Below are 22449 nucleotides of genomic sequence, written 5' to 3' on the forward strand. Positions count from 1 at the left end.
TTCTAAATTATCTATGTATATTATATATAAGAGGATTCATTTCTTTCAATTGGACTTTTATGTGGTTCAAAAATACTCTTATTAATGAAAAGTAATTTCATATAGAAATAGGTTTGTCAAACTAGCCTTATCACATGCGTTTCGCACATGCGATAAGGCCTTTTTTAGTGGTCCTATTTTGTAGAAAAAAAAAAAAAAAACTATGTTTTTATTTTTTTTATATATAATTTTTATTTTGAGAATCTAATCTATAAGTAGGATAAAGCAATTTGAAAATCAACAGAAGAGTGACCCTATTTTTTAGGTAATGTTTTAGTGGGAGTTAAAGTTGTATTTTTATCGGATTGTCCTTTAGCTTTATTTCTACTTAAACATAGGGGTATGAGGGTATTTTTGAACCAAAAAAAAGAGGATCTCAAATCGGATAAGCCCCTTAAATAGTAGTACTAGCCTTATCACATGCGCTTTGTGTGTGCGATAAGGCTTTTTTTAGTGGTCCTATTTTGTAGCCAAAAAAAAAAATCTGTGTTTTTATTATATACATATATATAATTTATATTTTGATAATCTAATTTATAAGTAGATAAAGAAATTTGAAAATTTAAAGGAGAGTGACCCTATTTTTTAGGCAATATTTTAATGGGAGTTAGAGTTATATTTTTACCAAATTGTCCTTTCGTTTAGTCTCTATTTAAACATAAGGATGTAGATTTTTGAATAAAAAAAAATGAGAATCTCAAACAAGGAAACCCCTTAAATAGTAGCATAGATAAATAAAAAATAAAAAATAAGGCCACTCTCCTGTTGATTTTCAAATTGCTTTATCCTAAATGCATAATATTAATGAGAAAATGTGTAAGCCTCATCATAGGCGTGAAACGCATGTTAAGATAACAAATTTTACTTTGAATTAAAAAAAAAAAATCTAAAATTTAAGATTTTTTTCCTTCACGTTCAAAAAAGAAATTATAGTTACTACTTATCTATAAAATGTGGTGTTTGGTACGGGTAATGTTTTAAGATTCTCATATTTAGTTGCAAATCATACTAGAGAATCAAATGCTAGGAGAATCTGGATTCCCCTTTTAAACCCCTCTCAATAAGAATGTGGATTCCCTTTAAAACAGGTAGGTATCCAGATTCCCAAACTTAAAGAAAATTGTATTTTTTATAAATAGACAATTTTAACTATTTTTCCTTATCAATTAAGCAATTAAGATAAAATACAAAATAAATCATTAGTATCTTTTTCCTTGTCTTTATTTTTTCCCGCCAAAATAACATAAGCAGGATAAACAAGTCTGTTGATATATTCTTTAACAAAGTTTTATTTAGGTTTCACATGTGGGAAAAAAAAAAGTTTGAAGGAGACCCTCCATTATTGCCAGGTATTTACTTTTGTTGGTATGTGTTGCTCAACAAATTATTAATAGTTTATATATTGTTTTTCATTATTTATTTAAAGGAAGATTTTTTTTTAAAGGATTTGGAAGTTCACATTCAAATCTAAGGATAAAATGAGAAAAATAAATAATTCATTTAAGATATTTGAAAATAAACCAAATATTATCATCTCATATTTCTAGGAATCTTAAGAGATTTCCAATGAAACCAAATATAGGAATGACTACATTTCTAGACATTCAAATTGTAAGAAATCACATTCCTAAAAATTTAAATGCCACAAGTAATGTGGATTCTCCATTTCCCTGCATCAAACTGCCACATAAAATTTATCATTTTTATTTGTTTAAAAAATAAAAAAATATATTTTAAATTATAATGTAAGTAAATTATTAACTTTACCAAAAAAGAAAAAAAAAAAAAGAAGAAAGTCTACTGCACTAAATATATGAGTCAGGAGGTAATGTGTAGAATAGCTATGTAAAGGGGTTGTATATAGTTAGTTAGACAACGTTTAAAATAATAAAGGAAAGTAGCATCTCGAGTTTTAGAAACTCGAGTCCAAAAGACTCGCTAAATGCCACATAGATCTCGAGTCTTTAAGACTCGAGTTTCATGCAAAAAAATTTCACTTATAGTGGCGTTTTTAAACCTTACAGTGACGTTTTAAATCCCTATAGCGGCGTTTTCTTGCAAAAAAATTTTTAAGTACCAGGTTTAGGGAGCCCTATAGTGGCGTTTATAAGCTCTATAGTAACTTTTTAAATCCCTATAGTGGTGTTTTTTTGCAATTTATGTATATTGAGTCTTTAAAACTCAATTTTCACGTCAATTTTTTCTCACTTTAAACCCATTTTCTTACAAATCGAGACTTAAAAACTCGAGTTTTAGATACTCGAGATGCTAGTTTTCAATATTGTTTTGAAATGTGACAACTAATTAAATTTTTTAATATTTATTGTTATTTAGAAAAAAAATTCATGAGTCAGCTACTACACTTAAAAACCTTTTCCACAACTGGTTCAGGAGAACGGTCGGTAATTTTCAACAACTGGTTCACAGAAGAACAGTAGGTATGAGTCATGACTTCTTCAATAATTTTCATCCTTTGGATCCGAAGGTGTTACCTACCTGTATCAGTTCAATGCACGCTTCAGCATGTCTCTCTCCCTCCCCCGGAAATATACCATTACCGGTGCCAAAATTTATCTCTCTCCCCCGGAAACATACCATTACCGGTGCCAAAATTCAGCGGTGTCCTAGAGGATTCTGAGTTTGATTACAATAGTCACTGCCCTCAATTTCTCAAATCTGTAAGTTCTCATTTTTTTTTTTTTAAATTTCCTCCAATTATTTCCCTAAATCGCTGTATTTCCTCTCGCCGTTACAAACAACTCGCTGTGCCTTTGGATACACTACTACGTAAGGGGCAGAGTCAACGTTTATTGTACTTTCGAAGTATTACCCCTTTGGATAGAGTTTTCTTTTTTTTTTTTTTTTTTTTTTTTAAGGAAATTGGATTGTGATATTTGAGAATGATAATTATTCAATACTAGGGAGCTCTCTCCACTCACATAATAATGAGTCCCATTAATTAAACTCATGATGGGACGCGCCATTTATGTGAGTATATTGAATAATTTTCCTTTTAAGGATAAGGATTTGGATTTTTAGTTTTAGTTTAAATTTAAATGATGTGAACAGATTATTATATGGTAGAATTTGAACCTATGGAATCCACGCCATGATGATTGTTCTTATCATTAGACTCAAACACCGATTGGCTTAGTTAGAGTTTGAAGTTTGAACTCCAAATTCGACAACAAGAGACTCAACCAGTCGAGCTAATTGAAACCTACATAGAATAGCATTTTTTTTTTTTTTCTTTTCTATTGGTTTAATATATGGATGGGTTTGAGCTTTAGTCATAATGGATTTGAAATTACTAGGGCTAAGAAGTTGTTTCAAATCCATAATATCTTTTCATTTTAAAGAAAAATCTCTATGCTTGAAATCGTCATGTGCTGTTAAATTTATATCAACCAATTTATGCTAGCAATGGTTCTTCAAAGCCCTTAATTTAAAATTTTCAAACCCAAATAAACCTAAGTGTGTTTGAAATTTATAATATCATTTTAAAAAAATTTAAATGGATTTTAAATGATTAGGTCTAACCATCTAAGAAGCTATTTCAAATCCATAATATCTTTTTCTTTTTAATAGAAAAAATCTCCATGCTTCAAATCGTCATATGCGGTTAAATTTATCTCAACGAATTTATACTAGCAATTTTTCTTCAAATCCCTTGAATTTTAATTCTCAAATCGAAATGAAACCTAAATGTATTTTTGATGTGTATTTGCTTTGATGTTTCAAGATTGGCAAATCAAGTTCGCTAGTAATTCTTGATGGCTCTTATAACCAAGGAAGGCGCCTCTTTGTCATTTCCCCGCCAATGGATATATGATGTCTTCCTTAATTTTACTGGCGAGGGCACCCGCAAAGATTTTGTTGATCATCTATATGCTGCTTTGGATCGGAAAGGAATAATCACCTGCAGTGATCATGAACTTGAGAGAGGAAAAACCAAATGGGAAGCAATTGAAGAATCAAGGATTTCAGTTGTCATTCTTTCAAAGCACTATGCTGATTCCCTTTGGTGTTTGTTTGAACTTGCAAAGATTGTGCAATGCCAGAAAGAGAAGGGGCAAACAATTCTTCCGGTTTTCTTTGATGTTGATCCATCTGAGGTACGGAACCAGACAGGGAGTTTTGGGGAAGCTTTCGAGCATCTAGTAAAATTTTTGGAGGAAAATATGGAGGAAAAAAATATGGAGGAGGAAAATATGGAGGAGGTGCAAAGATGGAGGGCTGCTTTAGCAGAAGTGGCCAATATTCCCGGATGGGCATTACAAGATATGTAAGGTTTTTTCTTCTTCTTTTTCAATTCCTTCCATTCTGGTATATTGGCCAAAAAACTAGTGTATGTCGAGGCTCTCTGGAGGCCGTGCTTTCATGTCCATTTCTACATAGATGCAACAGGTATATGGACTTTGGAGATGCCTGGCTCTAGGTCTGTATAGAGATCCTTGAAGAGATTAACGGAAACTGATTGTTTCAAGAACAGTTTTTATTATATCATTGAATTTTAATGACTACTCACACTAGGTGCTTGCTTTCATATTTCAAACACCTTATGTAGGAATGTGTTATTCTTTTTATTTCAGTACCAGTAAGAAAGTCCTAGGACACATTCGGACTTGGTCTTTTCACTTCTTTGTATGACAACACCTTTAGAAACTAAGACCTCTTTGACTTACCAAAAAAAAAAAAAAAAAACCCTTTAGAAAACTCATTGCAGCTAAATTTGACTTTTTGTATTCCAGCATTTCTAGATATTTGTAGATAAAAAAAATTCCAGTAGAGGCGATGGTGTGGTAAACTGGCTTTAGCTGACCAGAAAAATTCTGTGCTGAAATCTTTTTCTGAATAGTTCAGTAAGTTAGAAGGTGTAGCTTTTCCTCTGAAGAGTGTGTAGCATATTGGAGTTTCTTCAAAGGTTGGCTTGGACTGGGTGGAAGCAATTTTAGAGAGACAATTAAAATTAGGAAATCCACAAAAGAATTCACATCTAGAGAGGAAGAATTGAGAAATTTTGAATATGAGGACTATAAGAAAAACTAAACTGATGGTTATATAAGAAATAACAAAAAATTATTGGGGTCTTTGAAAATGATTTAGAATATTTTCTGATAAGTAATAAAGATTTTATTAACTACCTATAAAAAATAAAAATAAAAATTTATCAACAGAAAAAAGTACTCTTTGTTCATGATGATGAACACAAAGTACCTAAAATCAAATACAAGCAAATAAGTTATAGAGACTAAATAAAGTCTGAGAATAAAAAATCAAAGTACAATGCATAAACCTTCAAGCCTGAGACCAATCAAACAAAGTCCTGATAAACAAGAACTTCAACTGGTTAGTGGATTTAGCAACATCCTCAAAAGTGCAAATGTTTAGTTCCTTTCACACTTACCACATCTGACATTCTGGCACCAAATTCCAAACTTCGGAGGGATGTTTCCTCAACCAGTTAGCCAACCAAACAGAAGAGATGCTACCATCTCTGGCCAGCATTGCTGATCTGACACTTTAAGAACTAAAACTTAATATGGTTTAGACACTATACTAAAATAATTATATGTTTATAGATAAGGAATTGTCTATTATCTAGTAGAAATCAGTGTCTTTAAAATTGTTGATCGAGTGTTCTTGTGCGCTTCACACCACTTCTTCAATTTCTTCTGCAAATTATACCAATTCCTTCTTCTTCTTCTTCTTCTTCTTCTTTTTTTTTTTTTTTTTTTTTTTTTTTCGTTATTGTAATTCCTTAGGAGAGTTTTTTGTTCACATCATGTGTACACTAGTCTTCCCCTATATTCTTAGGGGAAATTGCATTTTTCCCCTTAACTACAATGCAGTTACAGTGTCCCCATAAACTTCAAAACTGATCAATTCCCCCCCTAACTATTTGTAATAAGCACTTTGCTCTCTGCTGTGAGGGCTTCTCTCAAATTGAACAGAAAATTCAAATTTCTGTCATACACGTTTTTTGAGAAAATAAAATTTTTCATTAAATTTGACGGAAATCTTAACAAGAGGGAGTAAAGTTCTTATTACCAATAGTTAAGGTATATTGCTTAGTTTGTGAAGTTTTTTGGTGGGACATTGTTACACTATAGTTATAGTTAAGGGGAAGTGTAAGCAATCCATATTCTAAAAATACACACACACACACATATCCTTACGAAAAATGCAACAACCGGCTCTCTTCTTCCCTTTGTTATTTATTCCAACCAAAATAAAGCAACAAATACATGTATTTTCCCCCCGCTCTCTTTCCCAACTTTTGGCTTGACTCAATTAATATAATCTATTTGAAAGGATCCTCTGGGGGTACTGCATGTATAATCCTTTGATTCCTCTTGTATATATCTTTCTTCATTTCATGTAATCTTTATTACTTCTAAAAAAAACTAAAATCCTGGCATAATTATTTATGGCTGGTTCAGACTCATCAAATGACTGTTGTTCATTCTCCTTGCAGGCATGAGTCAAAAGTTATCCAAGACATTGTTGGAGTGATATTGAAAAGAGTTAGTCCCCCATTCTCAGTTAAGGATCTAGTAGGGATAGATTCTCATGTGGAGAAAATAAATACATACTTAAGGATAGGGTTGAATGAAGTTCGTATGATAGGGATATGTGGGATGGGTGGTATCGGCAAGACAACCATTGCAAAAGTTGTTTATGAGAGGTTGTCTAATCAATTTGAAGGAGTTAGCTTTCTTTCTAATGTTAGAGTAGTTACTAAAAGAAGGGGTTTAATTTGTTTGCAAGAAAAACTTCTTTCTGACATCTTGATGGTTAGAGATATAAGAATCTTCAGTGTTCAGGAAGGAGTCAATCAGATCAGGAATAGGCTGCATACGAAAAGGATACTTCTCGTTCTTGATGATGTGGATCAATTAGAGCAGTTAGAAATATTGGCTGGGAAGGGTGATTGGTTTGGCCCAGGCAGTACAATTATCATTACAACAAGAGATGAATATTTGCTGAGTATACATGGAGTTGATGAAATATATAAGCCTAAGGAAATGAATAATGAAGAAGCGCTTCATCTTTTCAGTTTGAAATGTTTTAAAAATAAACAACCTCCTGAAGCTTATATGGAGGTGTCTAATCATTTTGTCAATTATGCTGCTGGCCTTCCTTTAGCTATTGATGTTTTGGGTTCTTTTCTGCTCAATAGAAGCATCACTGACTGGGAAAATGAATTAAAAATCGTTAAAGAACATTCTCTAAGACAAGTTCTTGACGTGCTTCAAATAAGTTTTGATGGGCTGGAGGAAATAGAGAGGGAAATATTCCTACATATCGCATGCTTTTTTAATGGGGGGGACAAAGATCGTGTGGTAGAAATACTAGACTGTCTTGGCTGCCACACGGATTTTGTATTAAATATTCTCATTCGTAAATCTCTTTTAAGAGTTTTATCAGACAATCGATTGTGGATGCATGATCTACTACAAGAAATGGGTTGGCAGATGGTTCGCCGAGAGTGTGCTATAGAGCCTGGAAAACGTAGTAGACTGTGGCTGCATGAAGACATTGACAAGGTGCTGACAGAAAATACGGTAAGGGGTTAAGTAGAAACCTTGAACTTAAGCATGACCCTATTCTATTACTGAAGAAAATACACTTTTGAAAACTATTGTACTCTTTTGGTATGCAATTCACCAATCCCTTGTTTTTGATTATCAGGGAACAGAATCTGTTCAAGGCATGGTCTTGGATTTGCCTACGCAAAAAGAGGCACACTGGAATCCGAAGGCCTTTTCAAAGATGTGTAATCTTAGATTGCTCAAAATTCAGAATGTGCAACTTCCTTATGGGCTCACACATTTTCCTAATGCTCTAAGATTTATTGAATGGAATGGGTATCCTTTAAAATCTTTGCCTCAAAATTTCAACGCAGACAAGCTTGTTGAACTTAACATGTGTCATGGAAAAATTAAACAACTTTGGGGGGGAGTAAAGGTAATGTTGTTACTCACCTTTGTATTAGTTAATTTTACTAAAAGTAATTCTATGGTTAAAGGAATCTAATCATTCTACAATCTCTCTCTCTCTTTTCTTTTTTAATTTCTTGAACAGTATTTGGACAAGTTAAAATTCATCAAGCTCAGTCATTCCCAAGATCTTAATAGGACCCCCAACTTCACAGGGGTTCCAAATCTTGTGAAAATAGATCTTGAAGGTTGTTCAAATCTAGTTGAGGTTCACCCATCCATTGGAGCACTCAAAAGGCTTAGTTTTTTGAATTTGAAAGATTGCAAATGCCTTAGAAGTCTTCCAAAAAAGATTGAAATGGAATCTCTTGAAATTCTTATTCTTTCTGGTTGTTCAAAAGTCAAGAAGATTTCTGAATTCTCAGAAAGCATGCAACAGCTTCGGGAGCTTTCTTTAAATGGGACAGCAATAAAAAAGCTACCTTCATCAATTAAACATTTGACTGGTCTTACTTTGTTGAATTTGAGAGATTGCAAAAATCTTGTGTGTCTTCCTAGTGTTGTTTATAGTTTGAAGTCTCTCAGAGAACTCGATCTTTCTGGATGCTCAAAGTTGGTTGAATCTCAAGTTCATGAGAATTTGCGTGCTCATGAACCTGAAATTGAGCTAACTTCTTTTGAGAAGGAAAAGTTTTTATCTGCTCGTGGAAAAGAAGTTGTAGAGACATCTAATGAAAAAGGAAGGACGTTGTCCATTCTTGAAGCAGAAATTGAGACTGTACCTTCTCAAACTGAAGATCAGAGAAAATCTAAATTGTATATGCATGTTGGAGAACCAGTCGATCCTCCTACTCCACAGTCTGTCTCAACATCAGGTACAAGTAAAAAAGCTGCAGTAGAACAATCTAAATTTTCTGTGCATGTTGGCGAACCAGTTGAGCCCTCTACTCCACAATCAGTCTCAACATCAGGTACATTTAAAAATGCCGCAGAAGAACCGACGACAATACCTCCTTCTGGTAAGAGCAAGGGAAGTGAACCTATCAATGTAGTGGAAATTGAGCTTCCTTGTCAACCTGACAGTCAGCACTTGCTAGAACTGAGAAGAGGTGCCAAGAGGTCTATTGAGCACACAGTGGGGATGATTTTGTCACACTTGTGTAATACTACATCCAAAAGAATTGGTGTTCATGGAAGTGGTGGGATTGGAAAGACCAGTGTACTGAAAGCTTTGATCAATCACCCCAAAACAAAATACTTGTTTGATGTGAATATTTGGGTGTCTGTCTCTAGAAATTGGAGCATGAGAAAGATTCAAAATGAAGTTTTACGACAATTGTCATTGTTGCCAGCAGACTCCAAAACGGATTCTGAAATTGCAGAGGAACTATTTCAATCTCTAAAGTGCCGACGGTTTTTGTTGCTTTTGGATGATGTTTGGGAGCAGATTGATCTACATGCAATTGGTATTCCTGATCTCACTTTAGAAAATGGTTGTAGGATGATAATTGCAACAAGATCCCTGGGCGTGTGTCACATTATGGCTACTGATGTGGAGATTCAAGTTGAGGGACTTTTAAAGGAAGAAGCTTGGGAGTTGTTTAGGGAACAAGTGGGTGGGATTGTTGATTCTCCAACTATCAAGCCGCATGCTCTAGCTTTAGTTCAAAAGTGTCATGGTCTGCCATTGCTAATCATTGTTACTGGAAGGGCACTGACTAAGGAGATTGATGCTTTAGCCTGGATGCATGCAGTGAGGGAATTTTCACGGTGCAGTGCACATGGGATGTATGGTTTTGAATCTCTAATCCAAAAATTGAAATTCAGTTATGACAGATTGGAGGGTCTTGAGTTGAAGAGTTGCTTCCTTTATTGTGCCTTATTTCCAGAAGATTGGGAGGTCAGCATATTGGATTTGGTAGAGTACTGGATCCATGAAGGTTTGATTAGTGGAAATTGGACAGATGCATATAAGAGGGCGCATGATATAGTTAATATTCTTGTAGGTGCCTCTCTTTTGCAGAGCTCAGAAGGTAGTCTCTCTATCAAAATGCATGATCTCATTAGGGATTTAGCATCAGGGATCTTGTCATTAGAGGCAGAAGGTTGTCAGTTTCTGCTTAGAAATTATTCAAGAATGACACAGCTATCAGACACAGAAAATAGTTCATTGCACAGATCACTTGAAAGTTTTGAAGGCAATAGACAGTTGATTCTTGAAAGTCATCAGTTCTTATCAAGGGCTGCTGCAGGTCTAACTAAGCCACCTTTAAATGAGGAATGGGAAGAAGCCAAGATGATATTTTTGATGGACAATGAGTTATCCAGACTACCTGAGAGACCAAATTGCCCAAAACTTTTGGCATTGTTCCTCCAAAGAAATCATCATCTAAGAATGATACCTTCACCGTTCTTTGATTTAATGCCTTTTCTTAAAGTTTTGAACCTATCCAAGACCAGGATCAAATCCCTGCCAAAGTCACTTTTTAAGCTTATAAAGCTTGAGGTACTTATTCTACGTGATTGTGAATGTCTCGTTCTGCTTCCATCTGATGTTGGCTCTCTAAGACAACTTGAGGTGCTTGATCTCCAAGGAACTGAGATTGACAAATTACCTGATGAGATTTCTGAGCTGGCTTCTTTGAGGCACTTAAAAGTATCGTTTTATGGATCTGTCAACTGGAGTGAATATGTTAAGCTTCCTCGTGAATTGGTTTCACAGGGAATAATATCTAGCCTCCATGAATTGGAAACACTGAGTCTTGATGTGTACCCAGGAGATAGAAGGTGGGATAAAGATGTGAAATCTGTCATAAATGAGGTGGGGAACTTGACAAAGTTGATTGCCTTTTCTTGCTATTTTCCAAAAGTAGAGTTTCTTGAACTCTTTCTTCAAACAGGCATACCATGGATTCAAGGATTAACCAAATTCAAATTTGTAGTCGGCCATGATGTGAAACGCTTTGTAGCTCAGGGTGTGGACAATCTGGAGTTTGATCATGTCCAATGGGGTCAATGTTTGAGATTTATAAATGGTGAGATGATACCAGATGCAGTTGTGGAAGTATTAACTCGTGCTACTGCTTTCTATCTAGATCATCACATCAATGTTTGCAGCCTATCAGAGTTTGGAGTCAGTAATTTCAATGGACTGAGATTTTGTGTACTGAGAGAATGTCCCAAGATTCAAACAGTTATTGGTAGCAAGGAACTTTCTGAAGCTGTATTTCCAAATCTGGAACACCTAAGTATTAATTATCTGTCAAACTTAAGAAAAATTTCGGAAGGAATGATACCACAGGGAAGCTTTGCTAAGCTAAGAATTTTGACACTGCATGCATGCCCCAATGTCCAATTTGTTTTTGCAAGCTCCATGCTCCAGTTTTTTTCTAAGTTAGAGGACTTGATAGTTGAAGATTGTCCAGCCATTGAGGAGATCATATTTCAGGATCCAGTTGTTGATTCTGGTAGTGATAAACTCCCTAGCTTGAAACGGTTAAAACTTCACTATCTACCCAGATTGGTTAACATAATGAAAGGTGTGTGGTCCCCACTAGAGGACATTAGCTTATATGATTGCCCTAGATTGAAGAACCTTGGCATCGACTCCAATACATGTCATACCTTAAAAAAGATTAAAGCAGAGAATGATTGGTGGGAAGATTTAGATTTGCAAGATACATTACGCTTGCATCTTCAAGCTCATTTCACCCCTATTTGTGACAACGATATATGATACGGATACAAGCATTAAAATGGATTTATCCTGTTTGACACCATTGGTTGTTTTGATCACTTGGAGATCAGGAAAAGGAAGAGGCCACATCTAAAAGGATCCAACAGGAATAAGAATTATTAACTTCTGGTGTAGTTGATTGCACTAGTGATGTCAAACAGAGGTGTACAACCCAGCAATCACAATATTTCTGTGACAGGTTTGTGCTTTATATTTTAACTTGCTTTTGAAACTTCCATCTCATATTGAATCATTTTATTTTCTTTTAAAATTTAACACTAGAGAAATGCTTCTAGATTCAGCTGTATTCATTATTTTAAAGGTCCTGGTTGGAACAGTTCTCAAAAAACCGTTTTTTATTTAAAAAAAAAAGTACCAATAAAGTGTTTACCTAGATGTTTTCAGCAAACAGTTTCTAGAAAACTGTAATTCAAAAAATTACCAAGGAAGCAGTTTTTAGGAAACACCAAAATGGTGTTTTTGACTGTTTTCAAGGAATTGTTACTGGAAACATGTAGAAAACATGGCTCATTAACTGCAAACATCTAAATAACTGAAAATTTTCTTTTAACTTCAAATTGCGTTGTCCTAATGACTCCATTTCAAACAAAGAGAGGCATTTAGCACTGCATCATCCCTTCAGGCAAAAAAATCTACAACGGTTAATATCTTACGGGAAAATCGCAATTTGATGAAGCTAATGACCTCCTAACACTCTTTACAAAATGGTTGCACCTTTGTTGTTGTTTGGTTTTATTTTTTATTTTTTATTTTTTGGGTTCTTGTCTGCTCTTATTTCCTCCATCTACAACATCTTATTCTACATCTTCCGGCCATGGTGTTGTTCCTGGCCTGACAAATCTTCTTCTTTACGTCACCCTCTCTCCTTTTCTTTGAGCCATCAATATTGCTCTCCAGTATATATATATTTTTTTTCCTTCTGCTTTTTTTTTTTGGTTGGATAATATGAAAGTTCATAAATTTTATTTATTTATTTCTTCTTTTCTTCTCAGAGCTGGAATGCAGGAAGTTTATCTAATTTTTCCTTTCAATCTCACTGAAAATTGTTCAGATACGCAATTTGAAGGGCATCCAAATGAAAAAGTCAGCTTGCACTTACTGTCTTTGCTGTTCTCTGCAAGTAATTTCTCAATGTCTCCAATATGAATTATTTACATGGTGTTATTTTTTAGTATTTCATCTATCATGCTCATGATTATTTTATTGTATATTTCCGTAACTGCTTTGGGAATATGCTTTTGCATTAGGGTTTTGCTTCATTTTATATATGTTTTGATAGATAATTAAGGTAATCTTATTAATGAAAAGAGAAAGGAAAAATACAAGTAGTTCATGATGATGAATGCAGGATAACATAAACAAACAACAAAGAAAAAGAAATCAAGAGGTTATTCTAAGAGAAAACATAAACTCAGAAAGAGAGGAACAATCCATAAAACCCCAGCACTGAGACCAATCAAAGACTACGTTGGCATGGAACTTTTAACTCTTCCAACTTTTTCTTATTGTCCTCGAAGGAGCAGCGGTTTCGTTCCAACCATACAATTCACATCAAAGTATCAAACAACTTGGAATCAAATTCCAAATATCTGAAGTATGATGCCAGCAAAATAATAACTCTGCCACAAAGCCTAACATGACCCATTGAATACCAAAAACCTGAAGCATAGAAACCCATAAAGAGCATACGACAGGACAAAAATTTTATTTTTTGATGGATATGTACAACAGGACAATGAAGAAGTAAGTGGTCCACAAATTCCCCATAACAACGGCACATATAATACCGATTTGCCAAAGAGTGACCCCTAAGCATGAGATTATCCAAATCAAGAATCCAACCATAAGCAGCTCTCCACAAAAAGAAAGTTGCTCGTTTAGGAACCTAGTTTTCCAAACACCTGGCCAAGGGAACAAAGAATTCTAAGCATCCTGGATCTCATGGTAGAAAGAGCGGGTGTCAAACTTACCATTTCCTTTGAGGCGCCAACAAAGAGCATCACTCCCTACCCCTTGGGAATACAAGTTTTGGAATAAGAGTATATATTTTATATATATATATATATATATAGAGGTTAAACTCTTAGACTAAGAAGCACAGTCTTAGACCATATACAGTTTCAACCAAAATTCTGTTTTGTATTCCAATAGAGGTTTTGTCACAAGTGAGGAAGTTTCTGGATTTATTATCTACATATGGTTTATGAAGATTTTCCTTATTTTCTTTTATTTTTATTTTTTAAAATTTGTAACTGAATAATGATGACATTAAGTTCTGCACTTATTTATTTTGCTCCAAAAGGGTTGCTATTTTTTCTTTTTCATGTTTTTTTATTTATTTTTTATTTTTTTTTATTTCTGTTATGTTTTCTTTTAATTTCTTTGTCAAAGTCTGCCTAGCTATGTTTTTAGTGTTAAATACTTAATTTGGTTGTTGTTGTTGTTGTTGTTGGTTTTCTTTTTCTTTTATTTTTTTTTATTTTTTTATTATTATTATTTTTTTATATTAGAACTTCACAGTCTACGTAGATATGTTTTTAGAGACAAGTGTGGTAAATTGTTAGTAGTCCTAACTCCTAACATTATCTACCAATCAGGACTTCCTCATTGGAAAGATGAAAGCTTACATATATTGATCGGTTACCTAACATATTATTATCATAAAAGTGCTTTAAATAAATAGCATGGAATTATTTTTCTTGATATATCATCTTAGAAATGCATTTTTATTCTGTTTATTTACATTATGCTACTTGTTGGCAAAAAATAATTATTGTTACACTTAAATGTTCATCATCAATACTGCTAAAACAGAGTTTTTAGTCACGTAGTAGTACTAATTTTTTTCGAATTCAGATAGCAACTAGATTCAGACCAAGAGCACATTCTTATATATATTTTGATTTATTTAAACACTAATTGATTTATTGGACTTTAAGCTCAGTTTCTAGATTGAAAAAAGAGGTACTCTAGAATTTTGTTTATAGTGAAAAAAATGACAACTGGGTGCTTCACGTTGAAACAGTTTTGGTGCTTTAAAGTTTGATGAAATTGCCATACAACTGCTTTTTATGTCAATGCCAACGTGAGGGAATATACAATATGTTTGAAGTTAAAAGCACTTCATTTCTTCCCTGTATAAATTGAGTTTATAGTTTAAGGTGTTTGATAGTTGTATTGTGATTTCCATAGTGTAGTTGCAGCCTTTGAAACTCCAAATTTCCCTTGCAATGCTCATGCATTACACCCTTATTTTTGGCTGTTATTTCCAGATTATGGGAGTTAAAGTGCTACTTGAAGTTATGGTGTTAGGATCAACTGCTAGCGGTTCAAGGCAAAAAGGTCCACTCGCTGTTTCAAATGCAACCTCCAGTGAAGGTGCCGATTCAAGTGCTGCTGGTGGAGGGTCTGAAATAGTTACTTTTGTGAAATCGTTTTGCTAGGCAGTTTCAGATCATCGTGTAATTAAAGTGGCTTTGGAATATTTTGGGCAGTGGTAGTTGTGTACTTGTGTATTTGGAAGTGGTGATGGAAGGGTTCTTTTTTTGTTCTTCTTCTTCTTCTTCTTCCTTTCCTTTTTTTTTTTTTGGTGTTTGTGTGGAGAATAAAGTGGTAATGAATATGGCAGTGTTGAATGTGTTTATGACAAATTTGGAATTTTATGATGTGTGAGCAATGAGCAAGAGCGGGTTCATGTTTATGAAAACTAGTCTCAATCTCTCATTATGCATGGAAATATATAATTATTTTAAGATGTTGTGTAATGTATAATTTATTTTTCAAATTTTATTATAAATAATTTGTTCACCTTAAAAATTAAATAGTTTCTAAAAGAAAATTTTTTTAATGAATTAGAATTTATTTAAAAAGAGAAGCAAGATCTACAATGAAGTTCATAACACCAAACCAGCCGCAGACACTACAAATTCCAGTCTCTATTTCTCTTTTTTTTACAAATATATATTTTTATGATTTTTGGTGTTTTTGATTGACATTATTATTTTTTTTTTTGATATGGTCACATTCTTCAAACTATTATTATTATTATTATTATATTTTCGTAATTTCTTTTGGTATAACTAAAATTTTTAGACGAAAACATTTTCATCCTCATATTTTCATGCGATTCTTATTTTGGTATATATTTTTTATTTTAACCGCTTTTAATCCTAAAAAAAAAAAAAAAAAAAAAGATCTTGTTTTTGTACTTGCCATCATCCCACGAATGGAAATAGCCTACGTAACGAACAGCATGCATCGTTAACACACTAAATACTGACATCAACATTAAAAAAATAATATAATATTTTATTTAGCATTTTAAAAATACCACATCATCATTTAAAAACAAAAAATTAATTTATTAATTTTAACTAAATAAAAAAATTAAAAAAAAATTAAAAACCAAAAATCACATAAATTGAAATTTAAGTGTATTTTTTTTTTTTTGAAAGGAAATTTAAGTGTATTTTGAACAAAAACGAACAAAAACACAAACCCAGAAATTAAAATTCAAAAATTAATAACAACCATCTAAGAACAATAAGAACACATTTTCCTTTATTTGACATTTTCTCCTTTCCATTTTCTTATAAAACAAACGCAAAACACATACCCAAAAAATTAAAATAAAACCAAAACAACACTCCCACAGTCTCTCTCTCTCTCTCTCTCTCTCTCTCTCTCGTGTAAATTCTTTATATTCTCTCACTCTCAAACTCATCAAAGGCTCTACGATTCATCACCCACCCCTTCTTCTCCGCCGTCCGATCAGGCGACCTTGACTCCCTCAAGCAGCTCTTGGATAAGCTGTCCGGAGATGACCCATCAGATGCTTCCACCATCTCCGATCTAATGGCTCTTGGATGCCTTTCAAATCGCCGCTAAGCATGGCCACTTGGGTATGTTAATCTCTGATATGGATGTCTTTCAGATCAGGTCGGAGCTCCACGACCCGCGGTAGGTGTCCCCGTCGGATCCGATTTCATACATATCTAATTGGGTTTGTGCTCGTGTGTACTGGGTTTGATTTTATTGTGTTCTTGTGTTTGATTTTCTGGGTTTGTATTCTTTGGGTTTTGAAAATTTTGGGTGCTCAGAGTTTAGCTAGAGGGATGGAGAGTAGGAAGAACAATGTTGTTTTGGTTGCAAAGTTTGTTGTTCATAAGTGGGTTTGTTCAAAATACCGATTTGGTATTCATTTTTCTGCTCAATCTAGGTTTTTTCTCTCATCTCACATCCGATTTTTTTAAAATCTTTTTTTTTAACCAATCTATGGTATTTCTGGGTTTTGGCTAATCGTGTATGTTTGTGTTTGATATTGCAAGTTGTCTCTTATGTGTGTTTAAATCTGTGTGTTTTAGAATTTAGCTAACGTTTTTTTTTTTTTTTCCTTCTTTTCTTACTTTTGTGTTCTTCAATCAGATTAACAAATAATTGATTAAGATCAAACGATTCTAAAGGCCACTAGATGTTTTTGGGTTTTGAATTTTTTAGGATTTTGTTCTTGTCTGTTCTTTCTCAAAATGGAGCTAATCTCAATTTATATGATTTTTTGTTTTTATTTGTGTTTTTTCCTTTTTTTTTTTTTTTCATTTAGTTAAAATTCATAAATTAATTTTTTGTTTTTAAAAGATAATGTGGTATTTTTAAAATGCTAAATAAAATATTATATTATTATTTTAATGCTGATATCAGAATTTAGTGAGTTAAATCACATCAAAAAAAAAAAAAAGAAAAATTTAGTGAGTTAAAGATGCACTCTATTTACCACATAGATTATTTTCGGTCGTGTGATGATGGTAAGGATAAAAATGAGATCACTTTTTTTATTTTAGGTATTAAAAATGGTGAAAATAAAAAATAGAAATAAAAGTGAGAATAAATATAGGAACGAAAATATATTTTCAAGTTTCAAATTTATTATTCAATTTTCTCAGTCTCGAGGATGTCATAATAATATAATTTTATCACATAGTTACTATTGGTAATATTCTCAACTCAAGCCTGGCTTTTTTCATTTTTAAATAAGTATGCTAATGTGGATCGAAATGGACCGAGTGAATCAAAGTGGATCAAATTGAACTTGAATGGACCAAAGTGGACCAAATAGACCAAACTGGACCGAATGGACTATTCTACTAAATTGAACCTGAATGCATTAAATTCCATCCGTTTTGGTTTATTCTACTAAATTCACTTAATATGGTTCGTGCCCTTCAAGGTTTGTCACCTCCATCAGTTTTGGTGATGTTTATCATTTATGGGATTTAAAGCTCTTGTAATGATGTTAGGAAAGTGTTGTTTTCTCACGTATGTAGGCAAGGAAATAGACCTACCTATATCTTAGCAAAACATGCTATTAGTATTGTTGACTTTAAGGTTTGGATGGAAGATAATCTTTGTTTTTTGGAACAAGCTCTCCATCATGATGTAACGTTTTCTTTTGTTTAATACAAGTTTTCAAGTTATCTATCAAAAAAAAAAAAAAAAAAAATAGCTATTTTCTTAGATTGCTTCACCCTTTTTTAATGAGAAACTTTTTATGGACAAAATTTGGCTACAAATTAGTTTGGAAAAATTACAACTTACCCACATAAGATTTGGCCAAAATTTAAGTTGCTTACTTGTGGTTTGAAATTTGACACTTTACCCATCTGAGGTTTGACTGAAATTTAAATTACCTATCTATGATTTGAAATCCTATGATAAAAGTGTTCCGCTGGATCCTTTTTGATCTTATTTGATCTTGTATTTTTATATATATATATTTTTTTTGTTTTTAGAGGAGGTAGACATAAAAGTGGAGCAAAATTACATATTTAGTCATATTTTTAATAGAGGTATGTTACGGAACTCTAACTAAGTTAACTTCAGGTGGATAAAGTGTCAAATTTTAAATCACAAGTAGGCAATTTAAACACCTGAGGTTTGACTGAAATTTAAATTGCCTATCTATGATTTGAAATCCTATGATAAAAGTGTTCCGCTGGATCCTTTTTGATCTTATTTGATCTTGTATTTTTATGTTTTTTTTTAATGTTTTTTTTTTGTTTTTAGAGGAGATAGACATAAAAGTGGAGCAAAATTACATATTTAGTCATATTTTTAATAGAGGTATGTTACGGAACTCTAACTAAGTTAACTTCAGGTGGATAAAGTGTCAAATTTTAAATCACAAGTAGACAATTTAAATTTCGGCCAAATTGCAAGTGAGTAAATTGTAATTTGTCCAATTAGTTTTATTCAATAGCTACAAGCCTACAACTCTACTCAATATGGACAAAATTTAGTTTCAAAATTGGTTGTAACCTAAGAGTACAACCTTACTCAATATCATTAACATTGCTACATATTTTGAAAATGGAACTGTTAGATTATGTGTTTTTTTACGCTCTTAATATACATGTTAAATTTTTTGCTAATAGGAAATTATTTACTATATGATTTATTAGATTATATTTTATACATAATTTTAAATTACAAAAACTTGCAATTTAAATAATTTATTGATGACATAACTATTAATCTTTAATTTTCTAATAGTTTTGCAAGTATGAATGATATAAGAAGAAAATGTAATCCAATGGTAGGTTTGTCAAAATTCACCTATGACTTTTGACAAATCTACCATTGGAATAAAAATTGTCATATCCTGCCAATTTTACTTTACTCTTCCTTCCTCTCCTCTATCTAAACTGGTTCTTAAAAGGTTGTCTAATTGGCATAGTGGTAAGTTCAGCCCTGCCCATTAATAAAGGGGAAGGGAACCACTTGGACTAACAAGTCCAGACATTTAAGAGGGTCATTATTCAAAGTAAAATAAATCTAAGGTCTAAATTGTGCTCATTAACTCTAGTTTAAAGTTACAATCGATTTTGTAGCTAAACTTTGTTATTTTTTATTTATTGAATGTGAGTTTTAACAAATCTACCATTAGATTAAAAATTGCCATTTCCTGTCAATTTTACTTTACTCTTCCTCCCTCTCCTCCATCCAAACTAGTCATTAAGAGATTGCCTAATTGGCATAGTAGTAGGTCTGGCCCTGCCCATTAGTACATGGGAAAGGAATCACTTGGACTAACAAGTCTGGCCATTTAAGAGGGTCATTATTCAAAGTAAAATAAATCTAAGGTCTAAATTGTACTCATTAACTCTAGTTTAAAGCTACAATCGATTTTGTAGCTAAATTTTGTCATTTTTTTTTGAATGTGAGTTTTGACAAATCCACAATTGGATTAAAAATTCCCATTTCCTGCCAATTTTACCCTACTCTTCCTCCCTCTCCTCCATCCAAACTAGTCATTAAGAGATTGCGTAATTAGCATAGTGGTAGATCCAGCCCTGCCCATTAGTACATGGGAAGGAACCACTTGGACTAACAAGTCCAGCCATTTAAGAGGGTCATTATTCAAAGTAAAATAAATCTAAGGTCTAAATTGTGCTTATTAACTCTAGTTTAGGGACAAAATTGGCTTCTGCCCTTTTCGGGTAAAATAAGTAGCATTCTACCCCATTTCCTAAACTAATTAGGGAAATGCTACTCTTTTAAAACTCAACTTTCTCAAAATCGAATTAAGCCCTATAGTGATGTTTTTAAGGTCCTATAGTGACGTTTTGTAACTCGAGCTCCATGAACTCAAGTTATAGATAAAAAACTTGCATAAAACTCGAGTTCATGGAGCTCAAGTTACAAAACGCCACTATAAGTCCTTAAAACGTCACTATAGGCTCCTTAAAACGTCACTATAAGGCTCTATAAATTTTTTTTTTTTAAAAAAAACTCGATTTTGAGAAAGTCAAATTTCAAAAGATGGGCATTTCCCTAGTTAGTTTGGAAGAGATGGTAGAATGCTACTTTTTTTGCCCGAAAAGGGCAGAGGCCAATTTTGTCCCTAGTTTAGTTTAACACAATTTTAATTTAATTGAATTAACAAAATCTAAATCTTAAATTATTCTACTTTGAAATAATTTTTCCTTGAGAAACAAACATACACAACTACACAAGAGGGAGTGAGGTTCTACTTTGCAATATGACCATTAAATGGAGTGGATGCGAATCCTGAATTCAAACCGTTTTGTTTTCAAGTAAAAGAAACTAATAACTAGACAGGGTAATTAATTTTTTCAATTTTATGTGTCCTTTTTTTAAGGGCAATTTTACATTTGTCTGAACATAGCTGGAAGCTTGGAACCAAATCAACATGGCCCAGCTGCGAAGTTGTTAATAAATTAGGCGTGGTAGCCTGGTAGTCATTTTCAACATATTAGTACAGCTGAAGCATACCTTGTTGAAGTTTGAAGGGATCCGGTGAAGGTTACATATATAGAACATTCTTGACCCAGCTTTTCGAGAAATTATTAGGTTCATTGGGAGAAATGCTGAGGCCCTTCCAACTAATAAAATGATTTCGCCTTTACAAATGTGTGAGTTAGCTTCCTAATTAGCACAAAAAAAAAAAAAAAAAAATCACCTGGTGATGTCACATTTGTGTGAATGACAACATTTTATTGGTTAGGAGGACCAGGAAGGGCCACCTTAGCAGTCGTCCAATGGACCTAGTAATTTCTGAAGCTATTCGTATGCACTGGGTTAGATTCTTTTAATTTTTAATTTATCTTTTTATCATAATTGAATGTGTGGAATATTTGAATCCAAAAATTCCTTTATAAGAGTATTAAATTTTTTTTTTAGAAGAATACGAGTACTAAATAATGCTAAATTTCAAAGCTATATTATATATAACTGTGTTAATTGTTTCTGATAGTTAAATACGAGATCTAGGTTTCAATCACAGCCTACACCAAAAACCATTTGGTGTCTTGATTTAATGATAAAGAGTACAATAATCAGAAGTGAATGCCATAAGTTGAAACTCTATCACAAAAAAAAAGTGTTAATTTATTATTAATGTTGATATTATGAATTTATTATTTACAAAAGAAATTTTGGTTAGGTTAAATCCAAAATCTTTTGAACCAATTTGATGTTGATTTTCCTCGGACCTTATGTTAATAAATTAACGAATATCTTTTTGTAATGATTTTCAATCAAACAGTTTCACTTTCCAGTTAAAATGCTGTGCAATTGTTAGTAAGAAATATGCCGTGAATTTTATGTATCCAAATTGTCTCCATGTAATTTTAGAAGTTTTACTGAGCTGTTATTTTTTTGGGTGGGGAGGTAAAATTGCAGAGTACCTTATACAGGAAGCATTTTTTTTTTTGCTAAAAATATACCCGAAACAATTCACAGAGAGAGAGAGAGAGAGTGTAGGGCATGTGAACGTGCGAGGTGAGTGGGACCTGCAGGCTGCAGCATTGCTATAGTTTTATTATTATTAATTTTTTTAAATTTTTTGATAATTGCATTGCTAGTTGACTTCGTTTGCTGTGTAATGGTTTTTCCATTTCTAACATTCAAACATCTAAGACTCAAGCTTTCACCCACTCCAGAGCATTACCAAAGAGATCTCAAAGTTTAAAGAAGAAGAAGAAGAAAACCGAGCTAGAAGCACAGGTATGCCTAAAAGTTTGTTATCAATCACATACGATGAGTACATATAATCAATCATGGCATTTATATTTGTTGTGTTTCGACATGGGGAGAACATTATCTTTCATTATTTACATTTTCTAAACAAAATCTTAAATTTATAGCAGGTAATAGTGTTACGGTAAAGATCTGTGTCGTTTCGAGCTTCCATCA

The 22449-nt window shown here is 32.9% G+C and overlaps 1 protein-coding gene across 4 annotated transcripts; it reads left to right on the forward strand.

Moving 5' to 3' along the window:
* Positions 1-2436: 2436 nt before the first annotated feature.
* Positions 2437-15399, forward strand: LOC115963849. Of its 4 annotated transcripts, none has more exons than XM_031083048.1 (7): positions 2437-2717; positions 3782-4324; positions 6518-7607; positions 7735-8010; positions 8128-11917; positions 12732-12859; positions 15012-15399. In XM_031083048.1, exons 2-5 carry the CDS (start codon positions 3813-3815, stop codon positions 11716-11718), a joined length of 5469 nt encoding a protein of 1822 aa, XP_030938908.1. In that variant the 5' UTR covers positions 2437-2717; positions 3782-3812; the 3' UTR covers positions 11719-11917; positions 12732-12859; positions 15012-15399. The 4 variants fall into 4 exon arrangements, with proteins under 4 accessions (XP_030938908.1, XP_030938910.1, XP_030938907.1 ...); XM_031083050.1 differs by having other exon boundaries at positions 12732-12822; XM_031083047.1 differs by having other exon boundaries at positions 12791-12859.
* Positions 15400-22449: the final 7050 nt, after the last annotated feature.

Source organism: Quercus lobata, chromosome 10 (genome assembly GCF_001633185.2).
Source record: "Quercus lobata isolate SW786 chromosome 10, ValleyOak3.0 Primary Assembly, whole genome shotgun sequence".
Classification (NCBI taxonomy): domain Eukaryota; kingdom Viridiplantae; phylum Streptophyta; class Magnoliopsida; order Fagales; family Fagaceae; genus Quercus; species Quercus lobata.

Excerpts from the sequence above, each read along its gene's own strand:
- LOC115963849 (XM_031083048.1), top strand. The coding sequence starts at position 3,813 with ATGGCTCTTATAACCAAGGAAGGCGCCTCTTTGTCATTTCCCCGCCAA. Across the intron at positions 7,608-7,734 it reads AGGTGCTGACAGAAAATACG|GGAACAGAATCTGTTCAAGG; the intron begins GTAAGGGGTTAA and ends TTTGATTATCAG. Across the intron at positions 8,011-8,127 it reads AACTTTGGGGGGGAGTAAAG|TATTTGGACAAGTTAAAATT; the intron begins GTAATGTTGTTA and ends TTTCTTGAACAG.